Raw genomic sequence first — 18,942 nt, forward strand, 5'->3', positions numbered from 1 at the left:
GGAGGCGGCAGTGGCGGCGGCGGCGGCGGAGCAGGAGGAGGAAGAGGAGAGAAGTCCAGTTGCGAGAGAGCGAGCGAGCGCCGTGTCGTGTCGTGCCGTGCCGTGTCGTATCGCGTCGTATCGTACTTGGCGCGAGACACCGCACCGCACCGTGTCTCTCCTGATACCGTATCGTTCCGGGGGCGGTGATCGCAGACGCGAGGATTAGTCGGAGCGGAGCGGAGCGAAGCGAGCGCGGGAGCCTTATGTCAAGTCGGTTCGCGGTCGGAAGGGAGGCCGCCGACGACGACGACGAGGACAACGCGCGTCAACATGAAGAAGCTATTCTCGAAGATCGACAACACGTCGAAGGAACCCAACAGCTACCTGGGGAAGGTGTTTGTGGTGGGCCGACATACTGTCACCGTTGAGGAGGTTCTGGCAGAAGGTATGTACGCATCGTTGCCTTACTTCACTTCGTTACTCGATACTCGCTCTCCGTCTTTCTATCTCTCGCTCTCTTTCTCCTCCACCTCCTCCTCTCTCTCTCTCTTTCTCTCTCTCTCTCCCTCTCTATCTCACCGCTCGCTCGCTCGCTCGGTCACTCGCTCGCTCTATCCAGTCTGTTTCTCTCTTTCTTGCTCTCGTTCGATCTCGTCTTGCCGCGCACAACCCTTTCGCCCCCAGCTGGTTGTCGTCTCGCTTGTCTCCTTTTCCGCTCGAGCGAACGAACGAACGAACGAACGAGCGAGCAAGCGAGCGAACGGTCGCTCGCTTGCCTGCACGTTCCTTACGCGCGAAATCGTCGCGGGAGATGACGACTATGCGCGATCGTCTTGCCGATATCGCGAACACCGGACTTCGTGGCGTGCGTGCGGAACCGCCGCGGTATCGATAAGAGCGATGATGGTGCGCGATCTCCGTCCGAGACGATATTCGGGGACGTCGTTGGTTTCGTCGTGGATACTCAACGGGCTCTTTCCTTCTCATGCAACGTATTTCACGCGGTGAAATCGGGACACTTGGTCGCGAGGAGGACGCTGTCTTGAGGAGAACGAACCTGATCACTTCTCGGAGTAACACGAGTGCTTGATTGTTATTCTGATAGCTGGCGTTGCGAGACCTTTCTCAAGGATTCTTTCGAGTACGCAGTCTGCATCTGTCATAGACGGTGTCGTGGGATACGTTCTCTCGTTAGGTGCGACATATCGACGCTGGCGAGGAGAAATCGATCGGCCCCATCGGCGAGTGTGTGCTTTGAGTGTGAATAATGAAATGTGTCGCGACTTTTATCACCGTGTTTTATTCGCGTCGGCGATTAACGCCGATTGTAATCGTATCTGTGTCAAGTTACAGTATGCGGTACTGCGTTTTGCAGTATAATCTCGCGACTTTTCGTGGGTTTCGCATACTAATTATCGCGGTTTGATCAATTTACGTTACTCTGTGCTGCATCCGACGTAACACGGAGTGTAACATTGACGGTTTGACGTTCTACGTAAAGAAAGTAATATTTGTGTTTCTTTTATCTGTAACGACTTCTCAAACTTCCTTGTATTCTTCATTCGCAGGAGGATTTGCAATTGTATTTTTGGTCAAAGCGTCCGGTGGGCGATATGCACTTAAACGGATGTATGTCAACAATGAACATGATCTCAACGTATGCAAAAGGGAGATACAAATCGCTGTGAGTAAGAGAGCAGAGCTTTCTGTCTATTTAATTTACAATGTATGATACTCTTCGCACGTAAGGACTGCATGTAACATTCGTATTTGCAGAGCAACTTGAGTGGTCATAAAAATATCATAGGATATGTAGATAGTAGCATAACTCACACTGGCGGAGGAGTACACGAACTTCTACTTTTAATGCCTTATTGTAAATCTCAAGTTCTTCAAATGATGAATAACAGGTTAGTGCTGATTTAGATATAGATATGTATATCCCTCTCAGTGAAATGAGATATTTCTCTGGTTACAACAATATATTTCTTGACATGTATACTCATACATTAAAAAATGTATCTAAAATTGCCTTTAATGGCTATTTCCAATTGCGAAACTCAACTGATACATAGCAGTTTACATGTAAACAAGCATGATCTATAGAGAGTCTTATTAACTCAAGAATATTATGATTTATGGCATACATTATAGCGCACGCGTGATACGTTTTACTTCTAGGTTGCAAACAGGTTTCAGTGAGTCAGAAGTCCTGCAGATCTTTTGTGACGTCTGCGAAGCTGTGTCTCGGTTGCATCATTGCCAAACCCCCATAATCCATAGAGATCTCAAGGTAAAGCATTTCTTTCAATGTCACGCACACAGGCGTGTAGTAGAGGTGTTATGTAACGCGACACGCACGTAAATCGTATCGGACCTCGTATCTGTCTCTCTGTCACAGGTGGAAAATATATTGCTCGCCGATAGCGGTCACTATGTTCTTTGTGATTTTGGATCCGCGACGGGGAAGGTTCTCAATCCTAGTGTTCACGGCGCCGCGGTAGTCGAGGAAGAGATCAAGAAATACACGACTCTGAGCTACAGAGCGCCCGAGATGGTTGATATGTACTACGGAAAGCCTATTACCACGAAAGCTGATATATGGGTGAGCATATACGTTCTCGCACGCAGATGCGTCACGCGACCGTAATGAGAACGGTAGAATTAAGCAACAAACATTAATTAGACAAATGGGACTGATGGAAATCCTATTAGAGCGCCGCAAGTCCCTTTACACCGATGTTTCGTGTTTCAGGCTTTGGGATGTCTGCTGTATAAACTGTGCTACTTCACATTACCGTTCGGCGAGAGTACGCTTGCCATACAGTCTGGGAATTTCACTATACCGGATAATTCAAGGTACGTGGAAGGCCGTGTGCAGAGCTTGATGGAAGTTTTCCTGAATTGTTAATCACTTAACGACCCTACAGCTACGTTTTGAACACGGCGAATCGCGTAACGGCACTGAGAGTTCAAACGGGCGATTAAAAACCGAGCGACCGAGATGATGAAACGTTCCAAAAAGTACTCGAATATAGCGGATGTAGTCATCGAATGATTAAGTGAAGGGAATACAAATGAGCATAAAACACTTTTCTGCATGTTACAGATACAGCAAAGCTCTTCATTGCCTAATCCGGTATATGCTCGAGCCGGATCCCGACGTGCGCCCTGACATTTATCAAGTTTCCGTGATCGCCTTCCAAATCCAAGGCAAGGAGTCTCCCGTGCAAAATTTACACGTACGTGGACAATTTACACGATAATGTACATAGCTATACCACAATAGCTAATATTTAATCGTATGAAACACTTTCCTGTTTACATATTGAATTTTGCATGTAACGAACCTGTCCTCTTTGCTTCTTTGCAGAAAGTTCCAACACCGACGATAGAGTCATTACCGTGCCCACCTATGGAATCCGAAAACATTAAACGATCGGCTTCCGTGAAAACTCCGAAGCCCACGCCTATAGCGGCGGTCGAAGGCACGTCCGTGACTCCAAGGCAGAGACCAAAAGGACAAGCCGTCAGTACAGGTCCGATCAGTTTAAGCGGTCAGATTGTGGGGCAGATATCGGGCCAAGGGAATCAAGTGCAGAATCCACCGGGAAATTCCATTTCTTACGTTCAAGTAAGTCAGCCTTGTAGATATGATCCTTTATAGAGATGACCTCTTCGTTTGCTAAAACGGCCACGAAGATGTATTGATATTCTCGGCGAATATCTATATATACATATGCATCTACATGTTTCGAACTTAATAACAATCTCAATGGGTTTGCGATTGCTATTATTCTTCCTGTTAATACACTAATATGTCTGAATATCCACGTCGAATTAGACACAAACCATTGTACGTCTCATAGACTGCGTTCAGAGAATACAACGGTTAAGTGATCGACATGTAGGAGATTGTGGATGTCATTTGTAAATTTAAAAATATACATCGATTATAGATAATGTTTATTGAGCTGTTGTACAAACCCGTTGTGTCTTCCGAACGCAACCAGAGCGTGTCTTATCGGCGCAGAGCAGATGTCTTTGCCGCTCGAAGACTTTAGACTGCGACAAGAAAAATGCTCGAGGGTTAGCGGCTGCTACTTTTTCACAATGTCACTGTGTGCTGAAACATTCTAGTAGCCGATGCATTAACGGGAAAGTGAAAAATTATGCATTGACACTTGGGTTAATGTGATCACTATTCTATTCCCAGGTATCGCCTCATGTTTGCACTCCCAATCAAAACGTTCCTTTCGGCCAGTCACCGGGTCAGCCGACACAGTACGGTCAGTCGCAGAGCCCGATGATCAGTCACTCACCTCTAACCCAGCAGTCACCTGTGACCGTTCAAGACAAAAGCTCGTTCTACTTCGACTCGAGGCAACACGACGCGCGAGCCACGACGAACGTGAACGAGAAGAACCTGGAAGCTTTGTTCCCGCCGTCAGGTAATCCAAACGGGATACGCGAACTCGAACGCAGTATAACTAGCGCGAAAATTGTAAAACGTTCGACTGATTCTTGCGTTTGTTCGTTGCCTCAGGATATCCGGATCCGTTTAAGGACGACGCGAGAGCGATGCCGCCGCCCACCAAGATACCACCTCCCGTAGCTCCGAAACCCGCGAAGATCCTTCCGAAAATTTCCAATCCCAATTACTCGTCCAAGTATCCGCCGGTCGCTTCGTTACCGTCGAAATTGTCCATCCCTCCCACGGGGCCTAACAAAGCGGCTCCGACGGTGACGCCACCAGCTCTGCCGAAGCCGGTCAACAAAACGGAGAGTCTGAGCCAGAATATCAGTTCGAGCACGTCTCCACCCGACAGTCCGACATTGGCGTCTTCGCGGCACAGGAGGAACGTCAGTGACACGAGTGCTTTTAACAAGTGAGTCTATTTCGCCACTGAGACTTATATAACTTGCTATCGCGTACACGTAACACACACTCGCAGGAATTTAGAAGTAAAAAACATTCTCTGATGTTCCGATGTAATATAATGTGTCCCAACGTCCAATTAGCTTCCAAGGTTGCAGGAAGAGTGAGAGACTGGACTACACACTCATGATCTCTTTTTGTCGAGATATTTCTTTTTATTTTTGCTATAATGACCATTTCAATGTTTACAGAGCATTTGCAACTGAAACCACTCAATTCTTAGCACCGTATGAGGCTTCCGTTAAGCCACGTGCTGATGATACCACACCTCCAGAACTTCCGAGTGATATAAGGCCTTGTATAGCAACTAGTGCCTCGCATGTACGTGTTGTAAGTACATAAAGCGCACAATTTTATTTTTATTTTTGTTAACGCTATTTGCGAGATTGTGTTAGTGATTTTTTACTGCTATTCATTTCAAATATTTATATTTAATTTTATGTGAGAAGAATAATTTTTTGGAGTGATGACGTAGCATAAAGTTGAAGAAAAAAAAGTTGAAGTTTTTATATAATTTCATTTTTACAATTTTTGTAATATATTTTCTTACATGTCTATTTAATTATTTATTTGTCGTTATTTCACGCACTGCACTAATGTTAATAAGCGATACCATATTACCTTCCTACTGATTAGTTAGCAATTAGCTAATAAAAGAAAAAGAGAAAAACCAACCAACATTAAATTATCGCAATTTGTACTTTATCGACATAAAACAAGCAATTTAAGATCCGACCGTATCTTAAATAACACAGTAGGAATTGACACGTAAAGCCACTTTGTATTATCGAGTAATATCTGTCTACGTTGGTATCAGGGTGAACTTTCAAGCCTAATAGGATCAGAAGGGAGATCATTAAGCGCGGATGTAGCTGCATGGAATCCGTTCGAAGATGCCCAGCCTTTTAATCAGTTAACAGAGGATCATATCTTTGGTGCTGAATTCGATAAAATAAGGAGAGGGAGCAACACCAGTATCAGCGGAGTGAAAAGTCGCGAAAGCCTTGTCATGACATACACAGAGTTACCGGAGGACCCCTTTGAATCTGCACCCTTTAGCCTGCCAAGTAAGTACCTCGATGGAATTGTGTATCAGTTGAATATCGGAAGAAAGGATATAATACACGAACATGTAATGATCGATCGTTACAAACCCGTGATCTCTACTAATTATCGGGTTTTCTTTTAGCAGGAAAGAAGAACAAGATTGGATCAAAGACTGCTGCTATTGCTGGAGGTAATGCATAAAATCCTACTTACACTGTGTCCTCCCCATCATCTTTCTCTTCCACTTTTCCTATATTAATCTATTAATCTATATTTGGTTTAAAGCCGCTATGAACACGCTCGCTGTCTCTTAATACTTGATTTCTTACATTTGCCGAGTCATTGCTACATAAGATTCTAAGCTGTCATCATAACCATTGTCTCTCGTCGTTTTCGATATATCTCAATGCGTATACCAAGTAATTCCGGCAAATTCGCTATTTTGATTTATCAAGCGTTATAACTGAAGTTTCTCGCTTATTTAAAAATCTCTGAGAAAAATTAAACTCAATTTCTTTCCAAATATGTTCAAATAAGTCAATGAGATCTTTATGGGTTGATGTAAATTATATTGATATAATTTATATTGATATAATTTATGTTGATTAAATTTTGAAGTAATTTTTATCACGTCTAGCTTACTGCAAAGCTTGTTGAGTTACTTTGTAAAGACTAAAGTACCGGAGACAATCTTGGTATAAAACTCAAATCACCTCCGAATCTATACTTTTAGTTTAGATCATAATTTTAAAAATATTCATACAATGAATATGTTACAATTACGGATTACAAACATCACATTTTTCATATTTTTGAAACTAATCGAGTCAAGAAGAGATAAGCATAGTCATTTTCATTTTAATTGCATAATACATTTGCCTCCTTGTTTACTTTTTTTAATTTTATGCAACTAATAACATCATTAAGCATTAACGATACATTTAACACAATTTAAAAACGGATCTTTATTAGTACTTTTATTTTTGCATTATTTTTGTATGATTTTATTTTTGTTCTTTTCTCTAATTAAAATTCAAAAATTTTAATTTGTTTCAAGATTTCTTATTTTTTATTGGTATTACACCATTGAAATGACTATTGAAGAGAGCTATAAATACTAGTATATTTATACAACATGTTTGTGGACAATAGATATAGATAAATGCTGAAACAATAATTGTCAGCATGTTATACTTTTGTGCACTTCCATGTACATAAATATTAATTTTTATTAATAGAATGATGTAATGGTAAATGAAAAAAAAGGAATATTTCGAAATAATGTAGAAAATAACAATGTTTTTTTTTCTCTCAATTTAACTAAAATTGATTTTAAAATGTACAAAAACTTGATTTGTGATATAACAATCAGTTATTACTTACAACATTGGTCATACTGTTACACTGTTTTATGCAATTAAAAATGTCGAAAATGTTTATATATATTTTTGTTTTTTAAATAATATAAATATATATATATATATAAATAAGTAAATTGCGAATTTTTACTAACGTTTTTCTTCTTTGCCAAAGATAAGTTATAAAGCTTAAACACTATTATATTTACAAATGAGAATTAATTACTTCAGAATTAGTGGATTAAAATAAAAAGATTTGGCACTCATTATTTTGAACAAATTTTAACAGGTTATACTTGTTAAATATGATAGGATAGACGGTTGATAGAGAGAAAAGTATTATCTATGAACAAATTCTACACACGAAATGAAACTAAATGTAATTTACCTCAAGAGTATTTCCAAATTAGATCGAATAGAATCTACTAGTGCCTCTACTGGCGCTAGTAACAGAAGATACGGATTAATTTAGATTTTATTTGCTCATAATATTTACAAAATATAATTGGGAGTTTCAAAATTTTTATATTTTATTTCGACAGATGCGTACGTGTAAGTGTTTATCGAGATTATTTCTATGCTTGCTAAAGTGCGCTTATTAAAGATAGTCTATTTGTAAAGATAATGTGGAAGATTTTCTTTCTTGATATAAATTATGTTGATAACAGCTTCAAAAACTTTATTTTTTTGATATCGCGGAAGTTTCGATAAAGACGATTGTATGTGGAGTACTTTGTTTACTAGCAGAAGCATATTTGCGAAAAAACATAAAATAATGTGATGCAAATCTGCTCAGTTATGCTCAATTGCACGAGAGGAATGGTGAATATTACAAGTGAATGACATAACATTAACTTCTACTTACCTCAAATGATAAGTTATGTAACAGAACATAATACATCGAATATTAGACTCACACAAGATATGATATAAATAAATAAATAAATAAATATATATATATTGATTATGTTATAGAGAACAAATGCAATTAAAAATTGTTGAAAATATGAACATATATGATGAACGATAAGGAAAGAAAGAAAAGATTTTGTCTTTATAATAGATGTTCCTACGGTATATAATGCACAAAGCGGGATTAGCTTTTATTTTTAGTGTTTCCGTATACACGAAGTGGTTATTGTGCCGACAAAAAGAAGGAATAAATTACATATAAATATTGCATATACATATATAAATATATAAATAAATAAAAATATACATACATATATATATATATATACACACACACATATACATACACGTCATGCAACATATGAAAAGTTATGTTACATATTATGTGATATACAAAGTTTAGGTACACTATTTTGTCCTACTCATATATATATATATATATATATATATATATATATATAAATATACATATATACGTGCAAACGTATATTGAATGTTATAAAAATTGTATTATATAGCACATTAAGATGTGTGGGAAGAATGGGTTTCGAGTATTTGTTGCACACATTGTAATTAACGATACCACGAATCAATTACTATGAAAATTGCGTTCTTAGAGGACTAGATACTTCGTTTTTGTTTTCTTTTTAACAAATATATATATACGTGTATATATTTGTTAAAAAAAATGATAGTTCGTAGATCGTTACAGTGAACGATACAGTGAACGATACCGTGAACCTTTCCTTCCCACGAAACGAAGGCTCTGCGTGAACGCATGTGAACACATACATACATAAACATACATAAGGGTTATTATATATATATATATAATACCATGAAATTGTATCTCTCCCCCTGCGCGATGGTAATACTACACAGTGACTGGCAAATAATACTTATAGCAATTATTTTCTTTTCTCGCTCTTCTTCCTCGTCCTCTTGTTTCTTTTGTCTTCTGTCTCTTCTTCATTTCTATTTGCGTCTCTGTTTCTTTCGACTACAGTGCTCTTCTAAGTTTCATCGCTTTTACACGACACTCACTAATTTGGGTTTCTTCTCGGTATATAACCAATGTTTTCTCTCTATCTTGTATTACGCTCATTCGACTCGTGTCGAGTCTTGGAGTAGGACGATGCGATTCTCAGCGATATCTTCGCGATTCTCAGCACAATGCGATTCCGTCCATCGGTGACGAATGCGCGCTGGAGATGCAATCGAGAGGCGATATCACGCCGAATCGTCATCGTCCTATCTCATTTGGGGACGTAAAAGGAGTCGCAATCCGTTGCGTATGTGTGTATGCTCCGCGTATACTTTCGCATATCTGCCTTACGTACTTTGTCGCCCGCGAGAATGCGTTAACATTTATATCGAATAACATATCTTAATGTAACGAACGCTGTATAGACACTAATTAACACGCGCGAATACTTATCTTTTTAGAATTGTTGGTCCTTCGGTGGAATTTTTACGCGAAACTATGTAATGTGGCTTAGATATAAAATATCCGCGGGATATCCGTACAGCAACTTCTTGAATCATGGAAAAGCATTCGGAGATATTGCGAATAATCAATTCCGTTCGCGTACGCTCGAAAAAAAGAGAGATAGCGCGAAGCTCTCGTGTGATGTAAAGGCGAGGTCGAGCTTCGTATTATCTTTCCTTTGGCACTGGCACTAGTAGTATTACCGGAACCGCCGTAATATGTTGATTCTTCCTTGAGTATGTAAGTATCGCAAAACACGGAAAGAGATTCTTCAGGGTATGACAACAAGCGAAAACAAAGATAATTGACGAGTGCGCTTTTTTGTTTTCGTGAGAGAAAGAGAAAGAGAGAGAAGAATTTATGAAGGAGCAGAGAGAGAGAGAGAGAGAGAGAAAGAGAGAGTATATCTCACACATTATCTGTCCAATGTCTGGAACAACCTAATGAGTTTGGGAGGCACAAACACTTTCGTATTCATTTCGAACGAATTTTACCGTTTGTTTATAAAATTTTTTTGATCCTGTCCTGCTTTGTTTGCCTCCCATGGTGTCTCTGATTACGCACTGTCGCGATCACGGAGAGATCCCTGGTGAGTCAAGTTGCATAATAATAATATTAACAGTAATGGCCAAAAGACAAAAAAGGAAACACCGTCTCAATGTTCGTCACCGTGGAACACGAGCACGCATCTCCTTGTGGTCTTCGTGGCGAAACTCTCTTATTGTAAAAAGAGAGAACGAGAAATTTCCTGTTGCGAATTAAGAGCACTATAGGGGGCTGACAATTTCGGATGGTACCTTTGTCGCTGTATTAAGACAAATAATGTTACAGCAATAAAAATGTAAATTAGCATACGGAGTATTTGTTTTTTTCTGAACGCTACCGGCGCAAAACGCAGCAATACTTTGTACTTCGAGGCACGAGCAATCTTTGAGAGAAAAATAGAGAGAGAGAGGGGGGGGGGAAAGAGAAAGAGAGAGAGAGAGAAAAAAGAGAAGCGTGTCGTTTCAATGTGTCACTTGTGATGAGCCCTTCGTGTAAGAGCCGTTGCGACGAAATCGTCGTCGCAACAGGTGCACGTCGTTTTATCAGGCTGCAATTCAGAGCATTACTGCGTTTTTCACATATACTTACCCTTTAACCCCCTGAATCTGATTAGGACTGTTCCAGACCTATTGGTGGCGGTACTAACAATAGCTTAAACTAGAATATATCTGTTGTGCTATCTTTCATTTTTTTCTTCACGCCGAGAGGACCTCACTCTCGGCCCGAGTTATCTTTTCTTTCTCGTTCCTTTTTTTCCAAGGGTGATTATAGTAAGACTAAATGTAAATGTTTTAACGCACATCACGCCTGGCAGAGTGCATTGTCTGCGGCAGACCTAATCAGACGTATCCTGTCTCTTCCGAGTCTCTTTCTTCCGTAGAAAATACTGCGCTTCTTATTGTGTGTGTATACGCGTGTGCGTGTATCTTCACTATTCTGTATAAATATCTTTGTAGAAGCTCGCGCGACATTCGAATTGTTGAATCTACAAATGTTCCAAGAGTAGAAAAAATGTAGCGTATTAATTTGCGCGTTATATTTAATTGATTAATTTACACGTCGCGTTTAGAGAACGAGATTACTTTGTACACTTGTATATAGGATGTCTCTTTGTTACCGCGGCGATCCCAAGTAGCCTTATTAGTTTCTTCCACGAGATCAAGAGTGTCCGTCGGAATATATGTATTCATGCGGAGTGTCCTGGAAGATCTCTCGAGTCCCGGAGAATCGGTCTATCAAGGATTCCGCACGATATGTCTCGGCTGTATTAAAATTTGGCCGAGATAATTGAGAATATTGACCGAATAGATACCTACAGAAATCTACCTCTTCTTGCAATCGAATTTTTGTCTGATCCGCGGACAGCAGAAAACCAGTGACACAAATTGAATTCTCCTTCCGTGTAAGATAGACTCCGGGATACTCGGCATGCTGTATGTGTATGAGAGAGAGAGAGAGAGAGTGTCTCTCAAGTTTCATTAGCCGAGAGGAGATTAATATGAAACCACTGCTATCGCACACGTAGAATTACGTTTCTCTGACGAGGTTTCGCGAATGTAAGAACGCAATAGGTAAGTGACGATACGATTTCTCAGTAAATAACAGACTCGACGCTTCAGATCGCGCTGATGACGTATATAAATATCTCGCAAAGACGCTATAGAAGACTCGTTATCTTGAACGTAGAAGGACAGACCCTGCGGCGATCGACATTAACGAGGGCCACTCTCTGTTTCACAGGGAAATCGACGGTGAACGGCAGGTCGAGAGCATCCCTGGACCGGTGGAACTCCGGTCTGGAGCATCGCGATGGAAGCAACGACGGTGCTGGTGTCGTCGGCAGCAGTGGCGGTGGCGGCGGTGGTGGTGTCGATAGCGCTGCTGGCATCGTCGGCGGGGTCGACGAAGAGGCGTCATTGATCACGGAATCGAGCCCGGTCTCGCCGCCGTTCGTGCGTGCTCCTGCGGAAGACCGTTCCAAGTACGAGAAGCTGGCGTTCAACGCGGACGAGGTATCGAGCGACAGCGACAACAAGACTGGTCAAGGGCCGGCCAAGGAGCGCACGAAGAAGGTCAAGCGGAGGCGGGTGAAGAACGTGTTGAGCCGCAGGAGGCGGGTCGCGCACGACGTGGACAATGCGAACACGGTGGAGTATGAGTCTGACGACTCGATCGGCTCGGCCAGCGACCTACGGGCGATGAACGACGAGGAGGGCAACCAGGAGGAGAACGACGACGGTGACGAGCGCGAGCGCACCATCGACGAGACCATCTCCGAGAGCGTGCGCACGTGCGGCAGCTCGGCGTACCACGCGGAGTGCGAGTCGGTGGCGACGCACGAGGACGACTACAGGATGAAGAGGCCGAAGAGGCATTACCGGGAGCAGCAGCAGCAGCAGCAGTTGCCGACCATCGACGCGGACCCGATTGTTGGCCACCAATACGGCGAGAAGCCGTTGCTGCTCGACGACGAGCTCGACCCGGAGTCGAAGCCGGAGCAGTCACACGGCGATCCGTTCGTGCGCCATCAGTACGGCTCGAAACCGTTGCTGTTCAACGGCGACAGCTCGTCCGACGACAACGAGCGCTCCAAGTCGTTGAACAACGGTATCTGGAAGCTGGAGGACGACGTGTTCGCCATGGCGCCCTTCCCCAGGTCCAGCAGCTCCAGAAAGAGCAGCGACAGCCGCGGCAGCGAGTCCAAGAATTTGGGTAGCGGCAGGAACTCGCCGTCGCACAACTCCAGCCTGGTGACGCCAATCTCCAGCTCACCGGTGCCTACGCCGGCGGAGGTGTTCGTGGATGTGGACGCTGGCAAGGCGTTGACTCCAAAGTCCGTCTTGTCCTGCATCCAGTACCCGAAGAGTATCGGTAACAAAGCCATCTATGAGGAGGCCCCAACGAGCTTCCACCAGCCTGTTCCCAGCCAAACGTCTCCGTCAGTCAAGAACAGTCCTCACCGCGTCAGTATCGCCGAACAGGAGGAAGAAGAGGACGAGAACGCCGAGAAAGACCTCTTCGGCTCGTCTCCCTTCAGTCCCAGCGGCTTTACGAATCCTTTCAACAACGTTCAACCTGGCTACGCGAGCATCGATGCGCCCACGCAGCCGGCTATGTCGACGATCCTCAGCTCCCCAGGTTCCACGTATCTCGATTACACCAACGTAGCTCTGCAGCGGCCGCACAACCTGGCGACAGACGCGTATTACGTCACCTCCGTTGCCGCTCATCCGACCACTGTCGCTTCCGCGTCCAAGTTCGGCATGGTGACGGTGACGCAGTCCGAGCCGCTGGTCGCCGCGGACAGCTGCAAAGACCTCTTCGGCTCCATCCCGTTCGAGGAGTTCGCGTCGTTGAAGATCACCGAGCAGCAACGTCCGACGTCCTTGGCGTTGTCGCAGTCGCACTCGGTGAGCTACATCGTCGACAACGTGACCTTGACGACCGGCGGCAGCAGTGGCGGTGGCGGCGGCGGCGGCGGCGGCAACGTGCAATCGCCCAACTCCGTGATCCACTTGACGCCTACCCCGCCCACCGCAGCGTCACAGCAAGTCACATACACGATCCAGCCGACCGCGCACACCGCCCGGATTACGGTGCACGCGGTTAACAGCGTCTCTAAAGTGGACATCGCGTCCGATATGATATCACCCATGTCACCCGAGCCGCTGGTCGGCCCCACGGACGACGACACGCCGAAGCACAAGCGGGACAAGTCCAAGTCCGACCGGTCCAAGTATCACCTGATCAGCGAGAACCACGGCGACATCGTCAACGTACTGCCGGCTAAAGTGTCGCACAAGAGCAAGTCCGTGAGCCACAAGAAGACGCCCAAGGGCAAGCGGAGCACTGCAGCGACCGCCGGCTTCAGCAACATGAGCTTCGAGGATTTCCCCAGCGACGAGAATGAAGAGAAGCAGACGCGCACGAAGGTCGCGCCCTTCGAGGTGATCCGCGAGCAGTCGGAGAAACGCTTCGGTTCGTTGAAGAGGAGGAGCAACCCGTTCACCTGAAATGAGCTATCCGCCGGGACCGGTTAGCGCGCTCGGCGCTCGTTTCGTCACAGGCGCGTTCGCGCAACGGCTGCGGGATTGAGTCGTAGCTGAGACGAAGCAGGTCGATGCATTGTACACTCGGTCGCAAAACGATTCAGACTCCTTTTTCGGATACAGTTCGAAATGTTGCCGATGAGAGTGGGACTTGCTTCTGACACATTCCCAGATGCTAAATTCTCCTTGTTGAACATCTGCGTTCCGAACTGCGTCCAGACCAAGTGTTCCTCAAACCGTTGTGAAATCCAGTGCACACTTGGTTGCGAAACGGTTTAGACACGATGAGGCAAGTTGAAACTTTTAACACGATCAGCCGCGAGCCGCTGTTTGTAAGCTTGCGCGTTGACTGGTTACAAGATTGGGAATGAGAACGAGACGTCCGTAAGGTCACTACTGACGATTCAGGAAAGTGTGAATATCTTTATTATATTTTTATCAGTCCGATAAGAGCATGATAAAAAGTCGATATGTGCACTTTTTCAGCTCTTGTAACTAATCGCGACTTGCTACGTAAGCATGTCGATACGTAGAGAAAAGTATCATTCTGTTGCTCTAGAGAGACGATTACTCAGTTTCCTTTTTTTCTTGTATGTAATGATTATCTTCAGGAAATAATAATTTATTTCCCTGATAATAGTTTCTTAAGATATATTCATCGCAGATTTCTGAAGAGTATTATCATCCATTCAAGGAAAAAGAGAACTTTTTTTTTTTTATTTAACATTCTTGATCGAAGTTAAACGTCACGGATATCTCTGTGCTGAATTTGGTTCCTTTTCTTTTTAATACCAAGCTGTATATTTTCTGTATATTCTAAAGGTGAAAATCTCATCAGAGCAAAGTGTTGAAACCGTTTCGCAAACGAGTGTACATTGCGAGAGGTCGAGAGATGCGATCAAACAATATTCTCTGCTCACAGTCGCGGTTAACGAACGGCTGAGAGGATCTTAGTCGTGACAAGAAGAGAAGAGAAAAGTGACGCAGTCAGATGATCTCTCACAAATACCGGGAGAACACAATCAATACACAGCTTGTGCATTTCAAGGAGAGCGCGTTTAAGGAACAGTTCAACGTCTCTCTTCACTTTGCGAATTCGTCTGCGGAGTTTGTGCCCGTTTAACATTACCCGTTCCCGAAATGCGCGTTTGTGAAAAAATATAGGACAAAGAGGCAGGGCGCGGAGTGAATTTGCGGAGAGGTACGTCAATTCGCCATCTATCTCGGTAGGTTTGTTATCGAAGTGTAACTGTAAATTTGCCGAACAACTTTCATTCGTCTCTCTTCTAACGTATGACTCGTTTTTCCGTATTCTAGCGTTAAAAAGTTGCAGGATGACGATGTGTATTTCCGAAGGTTGTAGAAACAGCAAGCGCGCTAACGTTGTATCACGGTTTCTCCCGACGCTTGTATATTTTGCCAGCTATTTTTTCACAAACGCCGACAAGGCGATGTGATAGCAGCTAGTACAGCTGCGTACGTTTATATCAGAAGGCACACACACATGCATATACACACATACAGCATGACCGAATATATTTATACATGTATAAATCCACATGCCTAACTGACAAATGTACGACGAGTCGTATAAAAACGTGATTTACACAAGTCGGAAAGTATTAATTCATATACTACCACTTTTTAATTACTTTTTGCATTTTTAGGAGATTTACACAGGGAGGTGAGAGAAAGAGAGTGAAAGAAAGAGTGGGAGAGAATGAGAGGTAGTGAGAGATAGAAATAGACACAGATAGGAATAAGAAAAAGGAAAAGATTACATTACCCAGAGAGAAATGTGTTGATTCGTGCGAGAAGAAAAAAAGAGGCACTCTTTCCAACATGTTTTAACTGATACCAGGTTGTGGAACTTGGCAGCTTGATACCAAAAATGATAAATAGGTAGAGAAAGCTCGTGCATCTATTTTTGCAGCTAAGTCTTTTCGCTACGTTTGTACTTTAAAATTTGTAGATTTCTACTAGTAGTACAACCTATACCAGCTCTTACGAAGCAATTTTTCTAAGAGAATTATCTAAACTATACATACATCTGCAAAACGTAATCCTGTTGCGAAGACTAACATCGACGAAAGAGAGAGAGAGAGAGAGAGAGAGAAAAAGAGGGGAGAAAATTTTTACCGTGCATTCATGGTCTCTCGGTTGACAGAGAGAAAGAGAAGAGAGAGAGAGAGAGAGAGAGAGAGAGAGAGAGAGAGAGAGAGAGAGAGAGAGAGATCATATATACATAAACCGAGTATTCCTTACGAAAATTCTAGTAATACATAGTTCATGAAAATCGGTGTTACAAAGGCGCAGATAATAGCACTTCAAGCATACTAATGCATAGCATTCATGTTACAGGAAAGATAAAGAGAAAAAAAAAGAAACAGAAAAACACGACCTACATGATATATCGCAAAAACAACACACGGATTCGCCTAAAAAAAAAAAAGGATTGGCCTTATCGTGTAAAGACTGACTTATCGTTTAACGGTCTCGATTAATATTCAGGTCACACAACAAGATGGCTAATAGCTCTTTTTAGGTAATCGCTTGTAACTCAACGACGCATTAACGCCACGATACGTGAATTATTCTGACAACGCGACTCCTGCACCCGTGATAATCGAGATCGTCGAACAAGGTATAGAAATAATAGAAGAGTTACTGGTACGTTAGTAATGGTACTGGTAATAATACTCACTAACGTTTACTTTTATCACGCTGAATCCACATACCACACACATACACATCGAATTGCTCGGGCGTAATATACCGAGCTCGAGCGAAATAGAGGGAATTTTTATAACTTCCGACTTATCGTTTCGATCGCGTAAATTTTCTACTGCTAATACTGCGCCTTTCTAATCGAGAGTCCACGGACTAAAGATCTAGTTCAGTGTAAAAAGATGTGACAATATTATAGAGAGGAGAAATGTTTATATATATACATAATCTAAGTGTTTTTATGCACACGCATATTATACATATATGTATACATAAAGTGTAACATAGTTTGTAGATATTAGCTCATATGATTAGGTGCCTTCCTTTACTAAGTAGCGTTCGAAGCTTGCAGTCTTTGCTCTGTCGTGTAGTATAAAGAAAAAAAGAACCGATAGTATTATAAGAGAAGAACAGAGTCAATTGTATTTATATGTGTAAGGGATAGCATCTGAAAGTTTATTTTCAGTTTAGTTCCTATGCATATATTATATATATATATATATATATATAATATATAAAAGGAAAAAAGAACGGTGAAAAAGAGATGATACCATGAGTAATCTATGTAGAATATTGTTAAAAAGAAAAGAAAACGCCGATTCGATGCTGCTACCACAAGAGTGAGGGGTGATTGTATGTATATGCAGATAGAGTTAGAGTTCAAAATCTCGGCGAGCGAGATATCGAATCGTACAGACAGGATTATCGTCGTGCTGATCACGCGAGCGCGCGGGTTTCTATTGTATTTATTGAACATATTACGCGAGAAAGAAACGTTGTTATATTATTATTCCAAGCCTTAAAAAATTACTGTCGATCTGTATGCACCGTGTATAAAATAGGGAACGATAGGTGCTATTGAGAAACACCTCGAGCATTTTCATTTCTTCTTTTTTCTTCTTTATTTTCTTTTTTCGATTTCTAATTTAATATCTTCCCACGAGAAGATGTAATAATTTGAAGATTGTATAAACTGTTACGACTGTGTAATAGTATATAGATATACGATACATTCCTTCTTGAAACTTTCTTATGCAGTTATTTATTATTGTTAGTTTGTAGGTTCCTTTTTTTCATGTATACACGCAGGAAATAAAATGTGAATGTCGAGAAAAGTCTCACGAGTCTTTTCAGCAGTTTTTCATAGTACGAGAGTAGTCCCAGAAGTACCTGACCTGACGTATAGATAGCGGTTGTTGTTTGAAAAGAATGACTATGGTAGAAAGTACCAACCTTATAAAGCTTGAGTTTGAAGTTTGACGACGCTACGTTGTTTAGTATTTGTTTGGCAGCCATCAATAGTGAACGCTCTCAGTGAATTTGTAAACATGGAAGAAACATGGTCATCGTTATGTGATACAGTACTTTCATTTGAAAGGCCTCAGTCCAACCAATATCAAAGCGGAGCTAGATTCTACTCTGGAGAAGTCTGCTCCTTCGTTTACAACAGTAAAATATTGGGTGGCAGAGTTTAAACGAGGCCGTACAAGCTGCCAAGACGAACATCGCAGTGGTCGACCAAATGAGGTGACCACGCCAGAAATGGTGAAGAAAATCCACAAAATGGTATTGGATGACCGTCGACTGAAAGTGCGCGAGTTAGCAGACATGGTAGGCATTTCAAAAAGTGCTGTACATCGCATATTGACTGAAAATTTGGACATGAGAAAGCTGTGCGCAAGATGGGTGCCGCGATTGGAACAAAAACAGCGTCGTGAGGATGTTTCAATCGAGTGTTTGGCGAAGTTTCGCAGCAATAAAGCCGAGTTTTTGCGTCGATTCATAATCATGGATGAAACATGGGTCCATCACTTCACTCCTGAGACGAAGGAACAGTCAAAACAATGGACGACCCAGGTGGCTTGATGGCTATTTTGAGGAGCTCGACGATTC

At 42.4% G+C, this 18,942-nt stretch overlaps 1 protein-coding gene across 4 annotated transcripts; it reads left to right on the forward strand.

The window, feature by feature from the left end:
- Positions 1–26: 26 nt before the first annotated feature.
- Nak (Numb-associated kinase) lies at positions 27–18,164 on the forward strand. 4 transcript variants are annotated; one of them, XM_011156485.3, is made up of 14 exons: positions 27–427; positions 1,551–1,666; positions 1,759–1,892; positions 2,164–2,275; positions 2,384–2,587; positions 2,738–2,841; positions 3,092–3,224; positions 3,356–3,616; positions 4,199–4,433; positions 4,529–4,871; positions 5,113–5,251; positions 5,739–5,988; positions 6,114–6,158; positions 12,014–18,164. In XM_011156485.3, exons 1-14 carry the CDS (start codon positions 313–315, stop codon positions 14,284–14,286), a joined length of 4,464 nt encoding a protein of 1,487 aa, XP_011154787.1. In that variant the 5' UTR covers positions 27–312; the 3' UTR covers positions 14,287–18,164. The 4 variants fall into 4 exon arrangements, with proteins under 4 accessions (XP_011154787.1, XP_011154788.1, XP_011154785.1 ...); XM_011156486.3 differs by having other exon boundaries at positions 5,113–5,242; positions 6,111–6,158; XM_011156483.3 differs by having other exon boundaries at positions 313–427; positions 6,111–6,158.
- The last annotated feature ends 778 nt before the right edge of the window (positions 18,165–18,942 follow it).

Source organism: Harpegnathos saltator, unplaced genomic scaffold, assembly GCF_003227715.2.
Source record: "Harpegnathos saltator strain DR-91 unplaced genomic scaffold, Hsal_v8.6 scaffold1, whole genome shotgun sequence".
Taxonomy (NCBI): Eukaryota; Metazoa; Arthropoda; class Insecta; order Hymenoptera; family Formicidae; genus Harpegnathos; species Harpegnathos saltator.

Coding starts and splice junctions, on each gene's coding strand:
- Nak (XM_011156483.3), top strand. CDS start 313: ATGAAGAAGCTATTCTCGAAGATCGACAACACGTCGAAGGAACCCAAC. Junction 428..1,550: donor TGAGGAGGTTCTGGCAGAAG/GTATGTACGCAT, acceptor CTTCATTCGCAG/GAGGATTTGCAATTGTATTT. Junction 3,225..3,355: donor CTCCCGTGCAAAATTTACAC/GTACGTGGACAA, acceptor GCTTCTTTGCAG/AAAGTTCCAACACCGACGAT.